The sequence below is a fragment of the Strongylocentrotus purpuratus genome, unplaced genomic scaffold, assembly GCF_000002235.5.
Source record: "Strongylocentrotus purpuratus isolate Spur 01 unplaced genomic scaffold, Spur_5.0 spur5_scaffold_9, whole genome shotgun sequence".
Taxonomy (NCBI): Eukaryota; Metazoa; Echinodermata; class Echinoidea; order Camarodonta; family Strongylocentrotidae; genus Strongylocentrotus; species Strongylocentrotus purpuratus.
The window spans coordinates 2,843,691-2,860,515 of NW_022145615.1; the positions used below are offsets into that span (position 1 = coordinate 2,843,691).

The following is a 16,825-nucleotide window of genomic DNA, read 5'->3' on the forward strand; positions in this document are numbered from 1 at the left end:
TTTTTGTGAATTGGTTTTTAAATGAATAAAATCACCGAATGGGATAAAACCAAAAAATTACCGTAGGTTTGCAATTTTATATATAACATTTTTACTATTTTTTACTGTAAAACTATTTTTGAACTATTTTTGAACTATTTATGAATAAATTCAAGTACGATCTTCAAGCTGTTTGTTGGAAGTAACTATAAGGATAGTTCATTAGAAGAAAATTGGAATACTTTTTTTTAAAATAACCAAATATGCAGAATTTGTACAAACAGTAATGATCGCTAAAGTGAACATGTACATATCCGCACATTTCATCATTTTAGTTCCACCTGCAAATATCAGGAAGACATGGCAAAAAGGACATAGATTACACATACACCTGAACATGCGCATGCATGTATGCATTCTGCATATAACTGGAGTTTACATCACAGCAGCATGACTCACACACAAGTAATGCAGGAGGTTTCTAAGAAGCAGGGGAGAGCGAATCGAGGTTAGTTGGAAACATGGATTTGTTGAACTGTCACAATTCCCCCTACATACACTGTACATGTATACAGCTACTGTAAGTGAGCTAACTATGATTAATTATACAAAATGTAAATAAACACTAATTAAGTGGAACATGTCAATGAACATGAACAGATATAACAGAAATTACAGGGAATAATTTTCCTCAAATTTTTTGATTAGCAATTTCAGCCGATGGATAAATATTTCAAATGAAATTCTGTACATTTCTATGGAAGAAAACTGCTACACAAAAGATATTTTGTATAGCAGTCATGCAAAAATGCATAGCAAATTGCGATGCGATACCAGGAAAATTATTCCCTGAATTAAATAATCCAACATACTTGTATACTACTTGATATACAACATACTTGTATACAACATACTTGTATACTGTATGTGATTTACAAGAATTGTGAAACAAAGGTTTACATAAGAAAGGATTTTAAATCTAATTTTTTTCCTCAACATTTTGGATATTTTGTTCATCTATGGACGATTGTGTCTAGCTACATAGGACACCAGGTTTTACATGTAGCACTGAGCTAGATAATACAATGATTATCCTTGATATCTGCAGTAAGCTTGCACATACATGTACAGGTATGTACAACTTACAAGTAAATAAGTTGTGCGAAACAATGCTGGTGGGATAAAGTGAACCATGATCATATGTCTTTATCATGTCCTTCCTGTTCCCGAGTACTACATGTATTCCTGTTATGCAACCTACAGTATGTACAGTATAACAATCAATCATAGTGGATATACAGAAAGAATCTTGCATCCATTACTTAAAATATATGACATACGATAGCTTTCTCCTGCATATTCTAGTCCCATATGTATTTCTGCGTTTGAGCACAAGTATTTTTTTCATAGCTAATACGATAATGACATACATATACAGCACATGTATAAAGAGATTTCGAAGGATAACTTGTTCTCAATAGCAAAAAAACAAGACTTTTTGAAATCTCAATGAAGACTAATGTCTTCATCGTCTTGCAAAAAAAGAGAAATTAAAAACTTGTAAAAAGATCAATTATGTCAGTCAGTCAATGACAGATACACATGTACTCCATACATTTTCCTCATTTGAATTTAAAAACCAATATTCCCACAATTTAAGTCATAAACTAAATGAACAGGAGTTATATTTTGAAAAAACTAATTCAATGTTTCTACTATTCAAAGCTCCATGCACATGCATAATATATTGTATACCACAATGCAATCATGTCATTTCCACATGCCAGAACATAAATAAGCACAACATCGGATCATACAAGAGGCCATCTAAGAAATAATATGCAAAAATCAATCATGAATCATCTGATCCATGACATTTTTCATTTCATCTCATATTCTTGTGACATTCAGTAGTGGCTGTTTACACTTTACAGGGACTACTGTAAATAAAAAATTGCTTGTGACGTTGCATGTGGTACACATCACATTTTTTGTTGTTTTGGTGAAAATAAAAACATCATTGCACTAATTCTTCCTTACTGTAAGAATGGTTCCCATTACGAATTCATGAGTTCTATGCCAAGAACATTTCTGGTCTTACAGTATCTGAATCATAAATGTTCAAAATATTTCCATATTTTTCTCAATATCAAACTCAGACATATTGCAGTGCAATAACATTTACAAACTCTACATCAGCATTTGGTTTCAAACGTTTGACCATCTACTGTATGTAAGTATACATCTAGAAAGAATTTAACAAATAAGTACCATACATGAGTATAACAAACAAAAATTTAAAAAATTCTCACCTTAGTTCATCAGTATCAGGGACCTTATTGTATGGAAGAGTTGCAACAACTTTCTTTTTATCATCCACAGGCTGTAAAATCAATTTAAAAACACAAACATTCATGAGCACAAAATGCTTTAAAATACCAGTTTTTAAGATTCATGAGATAACCCAATTTAATTCCATGGTTTCCATCTCTTATGAAATCTACAAAATTATCAGATATCTGTACTTGAGTATATATCGGTAGTTCAAATGAATTTGAAAGTTGTGTTGAAATTCAGATTGAATGCAGATCAAATATGAGGAAATTTTTGTTGTAAATAAATGAAATGTACATGCACTTATCAAACTTGAAAATACATGTAAGAATGTAACTTCATTCTATTTTAGATTTGTATTAATTTGAATGAAATTATGAGGCATTTATAGGCATACATGTACATGTGCCTCTTTGAGACAGCTGAATGAATATTGCCACATTTGATTAAAAAAAAAGATTAACTGAATGACAAGAAATGAACTTGGATTGAAATGGGATATAATTATTAAAAGTATTATTGTGTAAAACAAAACTAAATAACCGCTGTAAATTAAATCCTCATCTGTTTTTTCTTTGTGTATGTCTGATATAACTTTTAAAAAAATGTTAAATCAGCTTCACTAATAATCAATTTATCAGCATTTTTCACTTACCTCTGGCGGAGGTGCAGGGTATTGTAATCTCTCATTCTTGAGAATGTTGGATATGTGAGTGTAGTACCCGATCAATTCAGGTAGAGTTTGAAATTGACGACCGCCCACATAGAAATCTCCACAAACAGCAGTGACTCTGAAAATGTTTGAAAAAATCAATCGATCATTGTTAGTTTTCCCAGGGAACAACAGTCATACATACAATGTACATGTATCTTCATCATTAATGAACATGTACATGGTGTATTATCAATTTCTGCATATTATGTAAATGTAGCTCAACATGCTGCACAAATGGCTAAAGTAAAAGGGTATGAGAATAGGGAAAAGGGAATGAGAATAGGGAAACGGAAAGAGAGAGGAGGAAACAGCTTGGCATGTAAAAAAGATGACAGGGTTCCTTCATGTGGTCAGCTACTCTAAACATGCATAAATCTAAACTTGTGGACATCCCATAAAAATATGTGTTAATTCTATAACACATGTATGTTCATGTACGTCTCAATGGGATGTCCAAGAAGTTAGAATTTTAGACAGTTTCAAGAAAATGCTCCCCGCACTATAACTCCAATTATTTATTAATTACCGCTCTTCATTTATGGAATAAAACCAATGTGCCCCCCTCCACCCCAGTGTAAGTGCCCCTTAAATGGCTTGGCACATTCTATGCCAATGCATGTACATACATGTAGTACTGCTTTTTAGTGGATCTCCTCCCCCCCCCCCCCCCATTTCCTCAGAAAGTAAGAATTTCTTGTAATAATTTTATTATGTGCAAAGTGTATTTGTATAGTTTCCGGAAAAAATGAATAACCGGAATGTATGAAAAAATGTAATATCTTTGTTTACCTTTCTGTTGGAAATGAAATAAATATGAATATAAATATATGAATGTAGAAATGAAGGATGAATGATTACCTGAAGTGGTTAATTCCTCTCTGTCCCAGGTAGGATAAGACATAGGAACCTGGTTTACGCTCACTCTCTCGGACTAGATAGCTCCCTGGTTTGTCGGCAGCATTGAGTCGCAACTCGGCCGACTGTCGATCCAAACATCCATGGTACCATCTAGAAAAATTGAAAAAAATAGTAATGATGGGACACTTATAACAATTTATTTGTCAATCTTATAGCACATGCTTCAGTGATAAATTACCTACTTTAATCAACTTGTATCCTCAACTCTGAACAAAACACCATTACTGTATACTGTAGTCTGTACACAGTACATGTACATGAAGTTACGTAAAGCCCATAAAATTATCAAACATTGATGTAAATTATCTTTTTGCAAAAACCCACCCCTAAAAAAAATTGAATACATTATTATAATAATTAAAAAAATTGAATAAAAAACAGCACCAACAACATGAAAGATACATTAAAAACCGTACCAACACCAAAAATCTCTGATTTCAAGAAATAATTTGCTACATCTTAAACTTAAATTATTTCTCTCTAGAAAAAAATAATTCCCCCCTTTTCCCATCCTATCAGTACTGAAATCATTTCCAAAGGAGTATCAAATTAACTCTTGAAAAGAGTTGAAAAAAAAAATCCCCCAGGAAATTTTAAAAAAAAATGAAGGAAAACCAATATGATACTACATTTCATTTCTTGGCAAATAATCTAAATGTACTGTTATTATATTTTAAAAAGAAATACAGCGAGTAATGTACAAATGATTTCCGTAATGCACATCAGCTTTCCAACTTATCGTTTCCTGGGGATTAAACCTACATGTACCGGGTACATCATAGCACAAAGAAAACAGAATCCAGGACTTGAGTTTTTCTCTCCACTTATTTCCCAATATTCCCGGGACACTTTGATTTCATGAGTAAACAAATCGGTCTAGCTGCCTATACTATATCCAGGTCATCATAAAATACATGTAGGCCCTACGTTTACAAATGTACATGTAGAATAATATGGAAATATTATCCAATTGGTATGGCTTGACTATGAACATTTGAATTGACCTGACGAACAAGGTATTTGCAAAAAATAAATAAAACTTAGATAACTACATGTAACAAAACACAAACAACATGAAAATAATAATGGTAATGAAAAATGGTAATAACAATAATTAAAAAAAAAGAATTTGTATTACAGTAATGATGATATTACTACTTGTACTACTACTACTTCTCATAATAACAATAATTATAATAGTAATAATAACAGTAATAATTTTGCATTCTTCTTTTCGGTTAGTTTCCATGCATTAAAGATAAAGACCAGTTATGTTCATGCGATTTCATGAAAGAAACGTTGTGGAATGGATCAGAAAAGGTTGATCATCTAGCATACATGTAGGTATTGGTGTGTACTGCAAGGTTCTGGAATCATCAAAATGATAAGAAATTTGGCCCAGTCTTTGTAAAGCTACAAGCACTGTACACAGAAAAATGTATATGGGACTACGCACACGTGCACGACACGTGCGTTTATCTCTCACTCACCAATAGATAAACTAATTTACCAAATATATCAATTAGTAGGCGGTTTCCCGGCAATTTTTTTATCATTTACCACATATCTCATACCATTCACAGGTAATGGAACATTTTTAAGGCAGAGCTAGCTAAGCACTACCACAACCTTCATGAATTTATCATGAAGTGATGAATCATCTTAAATAATTTTCTATTCAATTGATGTAGAGGTCTGTCTACTAAAAAAATATTATCTCTCCCAGTGTCATTGTATCGACTATCGAAGCATGCATTGATAAATGATAGTGTGTATGATGAAGGTGTGTAATATTTGGTTAGTGAGATAAAAACTGGGGAAACAAAATAATTTTGAGACCTCATGTCAACGGCAAACATGAATTTATCTTAGATGTTTGCATCTGTATTATTGTTTGTTTACCAACTGTCACAAGTGTTATTCTTTTTTTAAAACTTTTATACAGTTTAGACGTGAACATTTCTAGCGTAAAGGCCTAACTTCCAACTCCAAGCTTCCTGGGTCTGTTGTTCTCAATATCTGTTTTTGACACAGACCGCTATTTTAGTAATTTTTAAATATATATCGTTAATTGAATTAATTTTCTTCCATTCTCACTCTCAGAGTCATGTGAATTATAATCCACTCAGACTCAGCTCAGATTGAGTCACATCTAATTCATATCCAGAATTTAAAATTCAGATTAAAATTAACTAGATCTAATCTTATTCTTGGTAATGAAAGATAATGTTAAATACTTTATCAAATACAGATAATTACAAATGCGACAGATTATTACAATAATAGCCATGTTGGTATTACTATTTAAAGACACAAGCATGAAAGAATGAACGATCGACACAGAAAAAGTGAATTGAATTTCATGTTAATCATATGCGGCAGTGTGCACAGAATGAAAGTTAATTCCTTTGTGCGCAGGGCAGTGATGAATGACATGGACAATCGGGGGCAACAATAACAAAATAGCACTGATATTTTCTCCTCCCACGCTTTATCTACTTACTCATTTTCAGGGGGAGCCGTCAAGTTAGCATCTACAGTTTCTTCGGGCAGTTCCGTGTAGGATTCAAATGGATCAAAATCATCATGAACTGGCAAATCTTGAAATTCATCCGAGTTCTGCATGTCGGCTGATGTTCCTAAAAGTCGCTCTCTGACCAGTAAAGTCTCCGTGGATTGTGTATTATTATCGTGTGCTGACATTCTCTCGCACTCTCTCTCCACCAGCGTTTCCGACATTAGCCATCATTCGCACGAGCCCCGCCTCTCAAGTTCAGCTTTGTTGTTGTGCCAATTTGCTAAACGTTTATCCTGCAATTTTGCACATATAAAAACATGATAACCACATATTGGTCAAATAAAAATATATCAAATAGTTTGTGATATTATAAGCACAAAATGAATGATTTATCTTGGTATAAAGATATACAATATTTATTTATATTTTAATTTTTGATGATTGGCAATATTTTCAGGCCCTTTCGCAGGGAATTTCCCTCAGACAAAAGCGCGCACAAGAAGATCCTGTAATGGTATCTGTGACCCACCCTTCAACCCAAATAGACTCTTATAGTGTTAATTAAGTTCTTCTTGCAGATTATTGGATATAATTTTGTATTCTGAGGTTTTTTATTCCGAAGTCGAACAAACTGTTATATGATACATGCATATAGTTTACCATAAATGTGGCGGGAGATCAAATAGGAAAATTACATTTGTATACTTCCACATTTTTGTTTTGCTTGTTTGTTTGTTTCTTTTGTTTGTTTTACCCGACTGCTAAGAAAGCATGTGTATACTTGCATGTAAGCAAACAGGGGACCGACGGGTTTTAAGTCCTCTCTGAGGGACTTGGTAATGAGGATTTAAGCCTTTGATTGATTGATTGTTTTATTCGACAAGCTTCCAACATACAACAATATACAATAACAACAGATCATAAATAAGTCAGCTTGATCAGGATAACCCACGAAAGCTCGAGAGCTTATGTCCAGTGGGGTCCCTTACAGACATGTATAAAATTAATAACTTAAAAATAGTAATAATTATTTACAGACAGATAAGAAAAATAAAAGAATTACTTATTAAAGATAATAATAATAACAACATTAAACTGATGATAGAAATGATAATAAGTACAAGAAGAAAGGGAAGAAGGAGAAGAAAATATCCTTATCCGATAGCCTATAGGCACTAGCGCATCGACTTGGTTTCAAACCCAGTTTCGAGACCACTGCTATATCAATGAGCCATTGCGTCTCCTTAGACTTTTTTTTTAATTGTCTGTTTTATTACATCAAAAATAATATCACAACATTTACAGGTCATCAATAATGATTGGTACTGCGTCTCCTTATTTATTATGGTAGGATTATAATGGACTTTTATCAGCGACCCCACGCATTTGAGTATTAAAGTTGAGTAAGTTAACAAAAACAACAAAAAAAATTACCTCGTATAGTCATATCATGGGACTACGTTCTTTTGTACCGAGTATTTGATATAAAAAGGACAAAGAGCCATTAAAAAACAATATGCTGACAATTTCCCATCCGGGAGGCGTTCAGTTTTCAAATGTGTTCTGCTGCTACTCCTTTACAATTACCTTTCTTTTAAATTCCATCTCTCTCCGCCCTATATTGGTCTCTCTCTCTCTCTTTCTCTCTCTCTCTCTCTGTGCCCCCTCTCTCTCTCTCTTCTCTCTTCAAGTTTTTATGTTTTTAAAGTTGACAATCCTCAAACACCTTCCTCATATGCTCCCCCTCTCTTCCTCCTTCGATCATCTTTTCTTTCTTTACGCCCGAGTAATCTCCTTTCCGTCTCTCCGACACCCCATTTATATTTTGCATGGGCAACTCGGTAATAAGTTGCGACCACTATCGTATATGAAAGGGGCAAGGGCAGTGCTTCCCTTGACAGATTTTTATGTTTAAAAAATTAAATACAGATTTTCAGTCATAAAAAGTGATATTAAAGAAAGACTTTGCAGTGATGTGAGAACATTATTCAAGCACAAAATAATCATTCAGTTGCGTTTGAAACCTCATAAAGCATAGATACGTTCTATTAAAAACTAACCCGAAGGTCGGTCTTCATGCGACCTCGCAAGCAACTGAAGCACGACAAAGGAAATTGATGTTATGAAATTAAATTGGATGTATATCCTTAAACATCATAATATTGAACTATTGATGTATCTGTCCAAGAACTGTTATTCAAAAGGAAATATGGCTCCAAATTTTCCTCACTCGCTAAACATTACTATCTCGCAAAAAATTATAAATTCATTGTGTTGAATACCGCTGTTATTATTGTCAGTACAGTGGTTATTGTAAACAAATATATCATATTAAAAAGAAAGAATTGAGAATAGTCGCCGTCCTAACCTCGGATGCCATAAGGCAAATCAGGGCCCAGAAAACAATTTTTCTGCTGAAATATTGGTCCCTGCCTCCTTGCCTCCCTCCCTCTCGTACGTTATAGAAATTCTACAAATTCACCATTATTTTCCTCTCCTTTTTCCTTCTTATTTTTCTTCTTGTACTTATTATCATTATTATCATTCTATCATCATTTCTATCATCAGTTTAAAGTTGTTATTATTATTATTACCTTTGATAAGTAATTATATTATTTTTCTTATCTGTCTGTAAATATTACTATTTTAACTTATTAATTTTATACATGTCTGTAAGGGACCCCACTGGAAATAAGCTCTCGAGCTTTCGTGGGTTATCCTGTTCAAGCTGACTTATTTTTGATCTGTTATTATTGTATATTGTTTTATGTTGGAAGCTTGACGAATACAAATCAATCAATCCATCAATCAATCAACCAATCTCTTGCCCCCCCCCCCCTCAACACACACTCCGACCCAAGATCCAGACACGTCACTGGTTTCGACTTTCATGTTGACGTATTGATGAAGATCTTTTATTTAATCATCCTTAAGATTGTTTTACCATCAAAACACATTTCTTGTCAAAATGTTGAATTGTTTTATATCCTACGCGAAACCAGTTTATTTTTTTTCCTTTTAGATTTTGCATAACGTAACACCATCTTTATATTGCGTAATGAAATTACGTTGACGGTTTGTACTACTAGGTTCAGTGTTGAAGATGTCGAGATTTGATGATATTTTCGACTCATTTTTTGGAAGGTCGGGATTTCGTCGTGGAGTTAATAGGTGAGAAATAAAAGAATTATATATCCTTGTATGAGGTGACATTGTTATGCTATTGTACCTTCTCTACAAACTGTCTTTTTCATCCACATATTTGGTAGGTTATTTGTATATCAGTCCCATACGTTCATTACTATGCTGGCGCAAACAATGCAACTTGTGGAAGAATGAAATTTAAAACAGTGAGTGAGTCTATGACTCCCTTCAAAATCTTATAATCTTCAGAAAGTAGGTTATTATTGAAAAGACAATCGTGTTAGTGCAAAACTATCCATTTTAATAGTAATTGAGTGTGTTTTTGATTGATATTTTTGAATAATTAAATTTTTGTTTGAAATTATTTAAGATAGAAGGTCTAGGTCTAGTACTATATTAGTAGATCTAGAGATCTATTTGGGTTTTTTTTATTTCTTCCTACAGGGACAATACCTTTGATGAAGAAGGTGATCAGACCCCTTTCCATGGATTCTTCCCCTCATCCCCTGGTAGTCGGTTTTACAGTGAACAACCACATGACATGGACGATGACGACAATTATGAGGGGCCACCTGGAAGACAAGGTCCATTCCCAGGAGGAGGAGCTATTTTCTCGTTCAACAACGAGATGAATGACTTCTTCAAACTCTTTGATGATATGTTCAAAAGCTTTGGTATTGCAGATTTTCCTCCGTTAGGTAAGAATTAATGAAGATGATAATTCATTGGAGTCATTTCCATAAATGACTTTGAATTTATCTTTGTTTCCTGAAATAAGTTTAAGCCACATTCTGGTAGGTCATGAACCCCTTTTAGTTGGATAAACAGAAGAATGATAATGCCAATAATCATCAGCAGGAACATTAAAATCATCAAAATCTTGTATCATGCTTGAAATATATGTAGTTAAGATGATGCACTAGGAGACAACCGCTTTGAAAAAGCTTATTTTAAAAAAGTAAGACTAATAACACTAAAACATTTCAATGTAATATTGGAAAATGTTCTGATCATGAGTTCATATTTTCTTCCATAACCATGATTATTTGAAGTACCGGTACCAGTATTTTTTCTTCTGGCCATCATATTCAAATGAAACAGTAATCATTTAAACTTCAGGGAGTGAAAATCATTCCTTTTACCTCCCAGAATAAAAACTTGATTTTGTTATTTATGAATTCCCACCTGGCTCCCGCTTCTAGATGTTCCCAGGATCTCTCCATCGTCCCCTGCACAACCTGAGGCGAAAGCACCAAGAGATGAAATGCTGAAAGAACCAGATTCTACAAATAGTCCAGAGCCAGGCACAGCCACCCCAAAGACTGTTTTGAAGGAGCCACTCTCATGGGTATTATTTCTATAAACTTTGTTTCATTTAATATTATTATTATTATTATTATTATTTATTTGACCAATCAGAAAACATACAATGAGTATAACCATCAGATAATACATAGAAATTCCATATTGCATGCAAACAGCTTTAGGAAAGTGGAGGGGAGAGAGAGAAGGATACAATCTGCTGGTCAGGGGTGACAAAAGCAATTGAAATTGCGATTACTTGAAAACATGTCACCCCCCCCCCCCGAAAGAAAATATAGAAGAAGACAAAGGAAACATCCCCAACCTAAGACAAGCAAATAAACAATGGGACTTAGGGAGCTCTGCAAAGTATAGATAAGTGAGGGAAATGTCTTCTAATCAAAGAGAACGGTCTGTCTTTCATCCTTTTTAAAGCTTTTTTATTTTTATATCAGAAGGTGATATAGTCATCTTGAACAGTACAGGCAAAAATGGCACCACAACCATGTTTCAATAAGATATCAACAAGGACCCCTTATAAGGAAACAAAAACTCTATTCTGTGTGGAATCTATGACTTTGTAAAATGAGGAAACTCGTAGGTTAGTTTTAAGGGGATATTTCATACCCATCGGTCATATTGTTAAATAATGAAAATATTGAGTAATGAGTAAAAGTTGTCTTCTTTATATGCCCATTTTTATTATTCTTTTCCAACAGTGTGGTTTAAAAAAAATTATATTACTTTTTTGTTGACTTTCATTATACAGTTTGAAGAGCTAAGAAAAGGAAAGAGCATTCTTTCTGTCCCTCCCGATGAAAATGTCTCGCTGTCTCCTTCAGAAAAGAAAGATTCAGGTGAGCACTGTGAATGATATTTATATACATGTAATATTGAATGGCCTTGAGTAGGATACATGGGTGGGTTTATCCCATGAGTTGATGATAATATCATGAGCTGACAGCATGGCGAAAAGTGCACAGTTATTTGGGTACCTTACATACATAATGATCTAACATATCCAATGCAACTGAAGACATACCTGTTTGCAATCATTAGTGATTTGTGTGCGTGTACCACACCTTTATAATAAGCTGAATAATAACATTGAAATCACAATTTAAAAACCAACTGATACATACTTTTTAAGTAGACTGTAGAAATTGCAATGTCTGTATCAAATTCCATCTTGCCTGTCCACTGGTGAAGATATTAAACATGCAAACAAAGATGTTTCTCTAAAGACAGTCATTTATGCACCGAAAAATAGTTTTCCATCCTGAAATTAGCTTTCCATCAAGTTGCTTAATAAATTCTGTGAAATCACTTTTTATATGGATGTCACAACTGTGGGCCTACACCCAGGAGATTATACTGTATAAACATATATTAACTCTTTCCGTGCTGTGGGAAGCAAATCCCACCTAAGAAGGTAAGGGTTTGGACTTCGAAAGGCTTCATTTTCCTCTTTGAAACAGATCCAAGTATCTTCAGGATGAAGTTTATTTCTTGCAAAAATATATTTTTTATTCCATGTTTAACATCAGTAACAAAAAATGTAAACGAGAACAACAAAAAACAAATAAGCATTGCATGTAACACTTTCTCACATGATAGTTCTTTTATGTCATTAAAAAAAGAAAGAAGAAGATTGGTGACATAGAAGGAGTTGGGGTACCCGATAGGATGCGACTGTTATTGTTGGTCAAACATTTTTTTGAGCGTCAAGTAACGCCTGGCTGAAATACTCCCCAGGGAGTGGAGATGGTGCACACAGTGTGTGCGGACAAGTATTAAATCAAATGACCAGGGTAATAGTATATTTTTAAAGCGCTTAGAGACATCGTAGATGTATTAAACGCTATATAAAAGCGGAATATTATAATTCTAGAAAGGAGGGGGGGGGGTGTAGATGTGCTCTTTATAACAAATCAGTTAACTTCAGTTATTCCTCTTTCATCTTCTTCAGATCTGGATGATGTTGTCAGGCAAGGGGAGATGGAGCGAATGTTTGGAGGTGGATCACCTAGGCAACCATCATCAGATCAACGACAGAGTTCTTATTCCAGGAGCATATCAATACAGACAATCAGAAGACCAGATGGGGTGAGTGTACAACTTCTTCAATTCTAGATTTTAAATTCTCTCTACCATGTAGCAAGAAACCGGCTTGATAATATTTACGTTTCTATCTTAGGTCAAAACATAAAATAAAGAGGAAGCCGTATTACTGCATAATTGAACTATGAAGCTTGTTCTGATATGACTAGAAAGTGTTTTTTTAATTTCAAGAATTATACAATTTTGTGGAATGCAAGTGATCAATAGGTTTTTTCTCCTATGGGGAGCGATTCGTGTATCATCAGCTCTACTTATGTCATCATTATTTGTCTCAGAAGATTCTTCTTGAATTTGTTAATCTAATATTTTTTCCACTCCTTTTTTTGTACATGAATCTTTTTTTCTTTGGGATCTGTGCAGTACCTTTAAAGTAGTCACCAGAAGAATCAAAAGTGTTTTGTATCGATGCAAAATTCATATAATTGCAAAGGGGAAGCCTTACTGATCAAATATAACAACTTCCCTCTTCAAAATATGTTTAGGGCCCACAGTAATCATCTCTCAAAATGTTAATTTTGAGATCTAGATTTTCTGCCTTAAGCGGTCCTCCGTAGAGTGTCAAGATTTGTGACGTCACATGCAAGACACAGCTAGGCACAAAAATGCATTTTATGCCTTTCTATGATATCTATATGATTTTCCAGCAAATTATTTGTGTTTTTCAAGAGAAAATCTTTCCATCCATATATAATTTGTTCATAATTATCAGTTGTTGGGTGACTACTTTAACTCCTCTCTTCTTCTGCTTTCAGACCTCTGAAACCAGACGGACTGAACGTGATGGTCAGGGTAATGTAACAACGACTGTGACCACAGGTCCAGACGATAAGCCCTCTCCTGGGAGCACAGAACCTAGACGCATGGAACCTTGGGGAATGCATCCCTGGAGACCAGGTCAACACTGGCCTTTTACAAGGAGGTGTCCTGGACACGACAGGTTGGAAGGGGAGAGAGACAGGACTGATGATGTACCCCATGTCTGGAGACCAGGGATGTCCTGGCCTGGTTCTAGGAGGTATCCTGGACCAGGCAGGCAGGAAGGCGATGAAAACGATGATTCCATGTACAAGAAATTCTTTGGATCTTGGTTCAAGCCTTAATGTTGCACGACGAATAAGACCATCAGAACAACGGGGGAACGCAATTCAATGACAATCTTCAAGACTGATAATGTCCTCAACCTTCAAGAGAGGTGTCGTTGTCAAGTGGATACGTCACCAAACTGTCGATCACAAGTCTGCGGTTCGAGTCCTGCTGCGGCACTAATGTCCTTCGGCAAGACATTGATCTACATTTGCCACACTAAACCAAGGTGGTATAAATGGGTAGCTGGTAGGAATTAATTCCTTGAAATTCTAGAGCGCCGTGCTAAAGCCAGGGTAATAATCTCCCTCTGCGCCTCAGAATAGTTTACTAGATCGATGGCGCATAATAAATGCTGTAGTATTAAATCTACCTTTGAATTATAAACATGGTCTGGCCTTGTCCTGTAATAATCTAATGGTTATTTTACCTGGCTGCTAAGAGTTAGTAAGATTTAGATCCTCTTCGAAAGACCTGGTAATGAGGATTAAAATGTCTTACCAAAGGGCACTAGCGCATTGCCTTGGTTTCGGACCCGGGTCGCCGATTACGAGACCCCTGCTCTACCAACTGAGCTATCGCGCCTCCTTCTTGAAGAAGCTGTTTTGATCTATGTTGTTTCACAATTCTAATCTCATTTTAATTTATTGTGTGTGGGTATCAGCTTTAAAAAAAAAAAATCTTTTACAGTTTTACTCTATGAAAGAAAATTTCTTTACCCCGAAACCTTTACATTCATGATGAAGAATAAAGTATATATGTAGTTACAGCGAAATACCAAATCACACCAATCAGTAACATCTCATTTGTTAATTTTTCATTAAAAAACATCCAAGTTCTATCTTTACAATTTTTTTTTTATAGAAATGGTCAATAATATTGTATATCCATGAAAATGAGTTAGATAAATGGAAACTTCATAATTTTTAACAGAAACATAATGTGTCATATTTTACATTTTATCAACAAATATCAAAAATTATCTCTTTTTTAGTACACTTAGACTGTATGAAATTAGTTTTTATGAACCCAGTTGGATTTTTGTTTGTCTTGCATGATGTAATTAATATGAATGCATGTGTACTTCATTGGTAGACTCTTGACCTTTGTAATTTTTGTTGTTGATAATACCAGAGCAATGCTGTCTTTGGATTCAGTTCATGAAGAGGGATTTTGTTTTGAAAATTTGAATATTGGATGTTTTCCATACCAATCCTTGACATCTGATGAATGTTATACATAATTAACAATGGCTGCATATAGACTGAAGACAAGACGTGCAATACTCTTGTTTAAGAAATGATTTATGGATAGGGGACTGAAACCAGACAGAGTAGACTCACCCTAGACACTCTGTCTTCATCTGTAGCTTTGCCTTCTGTAAACCAGGGCTTCATGGTGAATTTTCTGGAATGGGTCATTTCTAGGTTACTGCTGTAAACAAGCAGTCCTGTTTGATTTGTTATTTTCTTTTCAAGAATGCTGTAACACTCAGATCCCCCAAAGCTAGAGGCCTTTAAAGTCGTTCAAAAGGCGATTCAATGTGGTATATATTACGTTGAGTTTGATACTCTTGCGTAAATCATTTAAGTTTTGGTTTGCTTCTCTGAACCCCCCCCCCCCTTTCTGCCCACCTGTGGCTGAAGTAACAGCAATCAATATGAATGGACTCGCATGCAATACCTGGGTGGTGAACCCTTCCTTCAAAATTTTTTTTTTTAATGTGTGGTAAAAGTCTGGATCTGACTTGAAGCAGTGATACTGCTGAAAGTGAAAAATGTAATAATGTTGTTTTAATCAACTTGTGCATATGAAAATCTTATTTTTGAATATATTAAATCAGATATATATGTACATAAGAGCTCTATGATTGAACATGATATATTTGTCGATGGCATTTTCCCTTGCAGCAGTATGAATATTGGAAAACCTCTATCATATTTTAAAATATTTCTGAAAAATGATGCTTCAGAAAAATCCATTCTATAGAATATTTAGATTTAGCTGTTTTGCTTTGGATATGTTTTTTTGTTTCTCTTTATAAATATCTTATCATATGCTATTGGCCATTATATAGAAAACCTATTTTACCTTAAAGTTGATGGAGTAGGGAAAGAAATATGAAAGTTAAGTGCTGTTTACAAGGAAACCAAGCCTTTTTATCAACTTGCTTACAATTTGTTTCCCCTTATTCCCCCTTGACTTGGCTGTATATTTGCCTTTCACTTTAAATTCAAGCCGAGATCTACCTGATGCAAGAATAATAATGATGTCACCATTCAAGTTGTTTTATTTTCTTTTGTTTTAGATATCTTTAAACATTTTGTTCTCTCCTCAAGACATGAGGACTTGTCTAGACATGTTTCTCATTATGTACATTTGCATGTTCATGACAGAAGGTTGTTTTGGAAAATGGGATATTTACTTTATATTAAAGCTTATCTGCCATAGTTTACAGGAGGGATTAGACCGCTCTGCAAGGTCACTGGACAGGTGGTTATTTCATCAACTCAGCTCTCAGTTAACATAAGAAAAAGAGGATCATGGGGGACCAATGGTCACCGATTAGGCATTGTTTGTTATATAGAGGGCACAAGTAGCTACCAGTAATGCAGTGGGCCTTTAAGGCAAAATGTATTCTAGATATTTTGTCATGCAATAAAGTGAAAAACTGATTTTAAATTATAAGTACTTATTCTCTTGAGTAATGA

General features: G+C 34.4%; 2 protein-coding genes across 2 annotated transcripts in view; one reads left to right on the forward strand and one right to left on the reverse strand.

The window, feature by feature from the left end:
- Nucleotides 1-6,736, reverse strand: part of LOC576459 (ras GTPase-activating protein 1) — a 29,108-nt gene extending 22,372 nt beyond the window's left edge. The window contains exons 1-4 of the mRNA XM_030976545.1: nucleotides 6,450-6,736; nucleotides 3,887-4,036; nucleotides 2,969-3,104; nucleotides 2,292-2,362 (exon numbers count right to left, since the gene is read on the reverse strand). Of these exons, the coding sequence (XP_030832405.1) occupies nucleotides 2,292-2,362; nucleotides 2,969-3,104; nucleotides 3,887-4,036; nucleotides 6,450-6,685 (593 nt within the window). The 5' untranslated portion in view covers nucleotides 6,686-6,736. The remainder of the gene's footprint in view (nucleotides 1-2,291; nucleotides 2,363-2,968; nucleotides 3,105-3,886; nucleotides 4,037-6,449) is intronic.
- Nucleotides 6,737-9,492: 2,756 nt separating this feature from the next.
- Nucleotides 9,493-16,397, forward strand: LOC576398. Its single transcript, XM_776713.5, has 6 exons — nucleotides 9,493-9,635; nucleotides 10,053-10,306; nucleotides 10,811-10,956; nucleotides 11,680-11,767; nucleotides 12,880-13,016; nucleotides 13,784-16,397. Exons 1-6 carry the CDS (start codon nucleotides 9,568-9,570, stop codon nucleotides 14,129-14,131), a joined length of 1,041 nt encoding a protein of 346 aa, XP_781806.1. The 5' UTR covers nucleotides 9,493-9,567; the 3' UTR covers nucleotides 14,132-16,397.
- The last annotated feature ends 428 nt before the right edge of the window (nucleotides 16,398-16,825 follow it).

Excerpts from the sequence above, each read along its gene's own strand:
- LOC576398 (XM_776713.5), top strand. The coding sequence starts at position 9,568 with ATGTCGAGATTTGATGATATTTTCGACTCATTTTTTGGAAGGTCGGGA. Across the intron at positions 10,957-11,679 it reads TGAAGGAGCCACTCTCATGG|TTTGAAGAGCTAAGAAAAGG; the intron begins GTATTATTTCTA and ends TTCATTATACAG. Across the intron at positions 11,768-12,879 it reads TTCAGAAAAGAAAGATTCAG|ATCTGGATGATGTTGTCAGG; the intron begins GTGAGCACTGTG and ends CATCTTCTTCAG.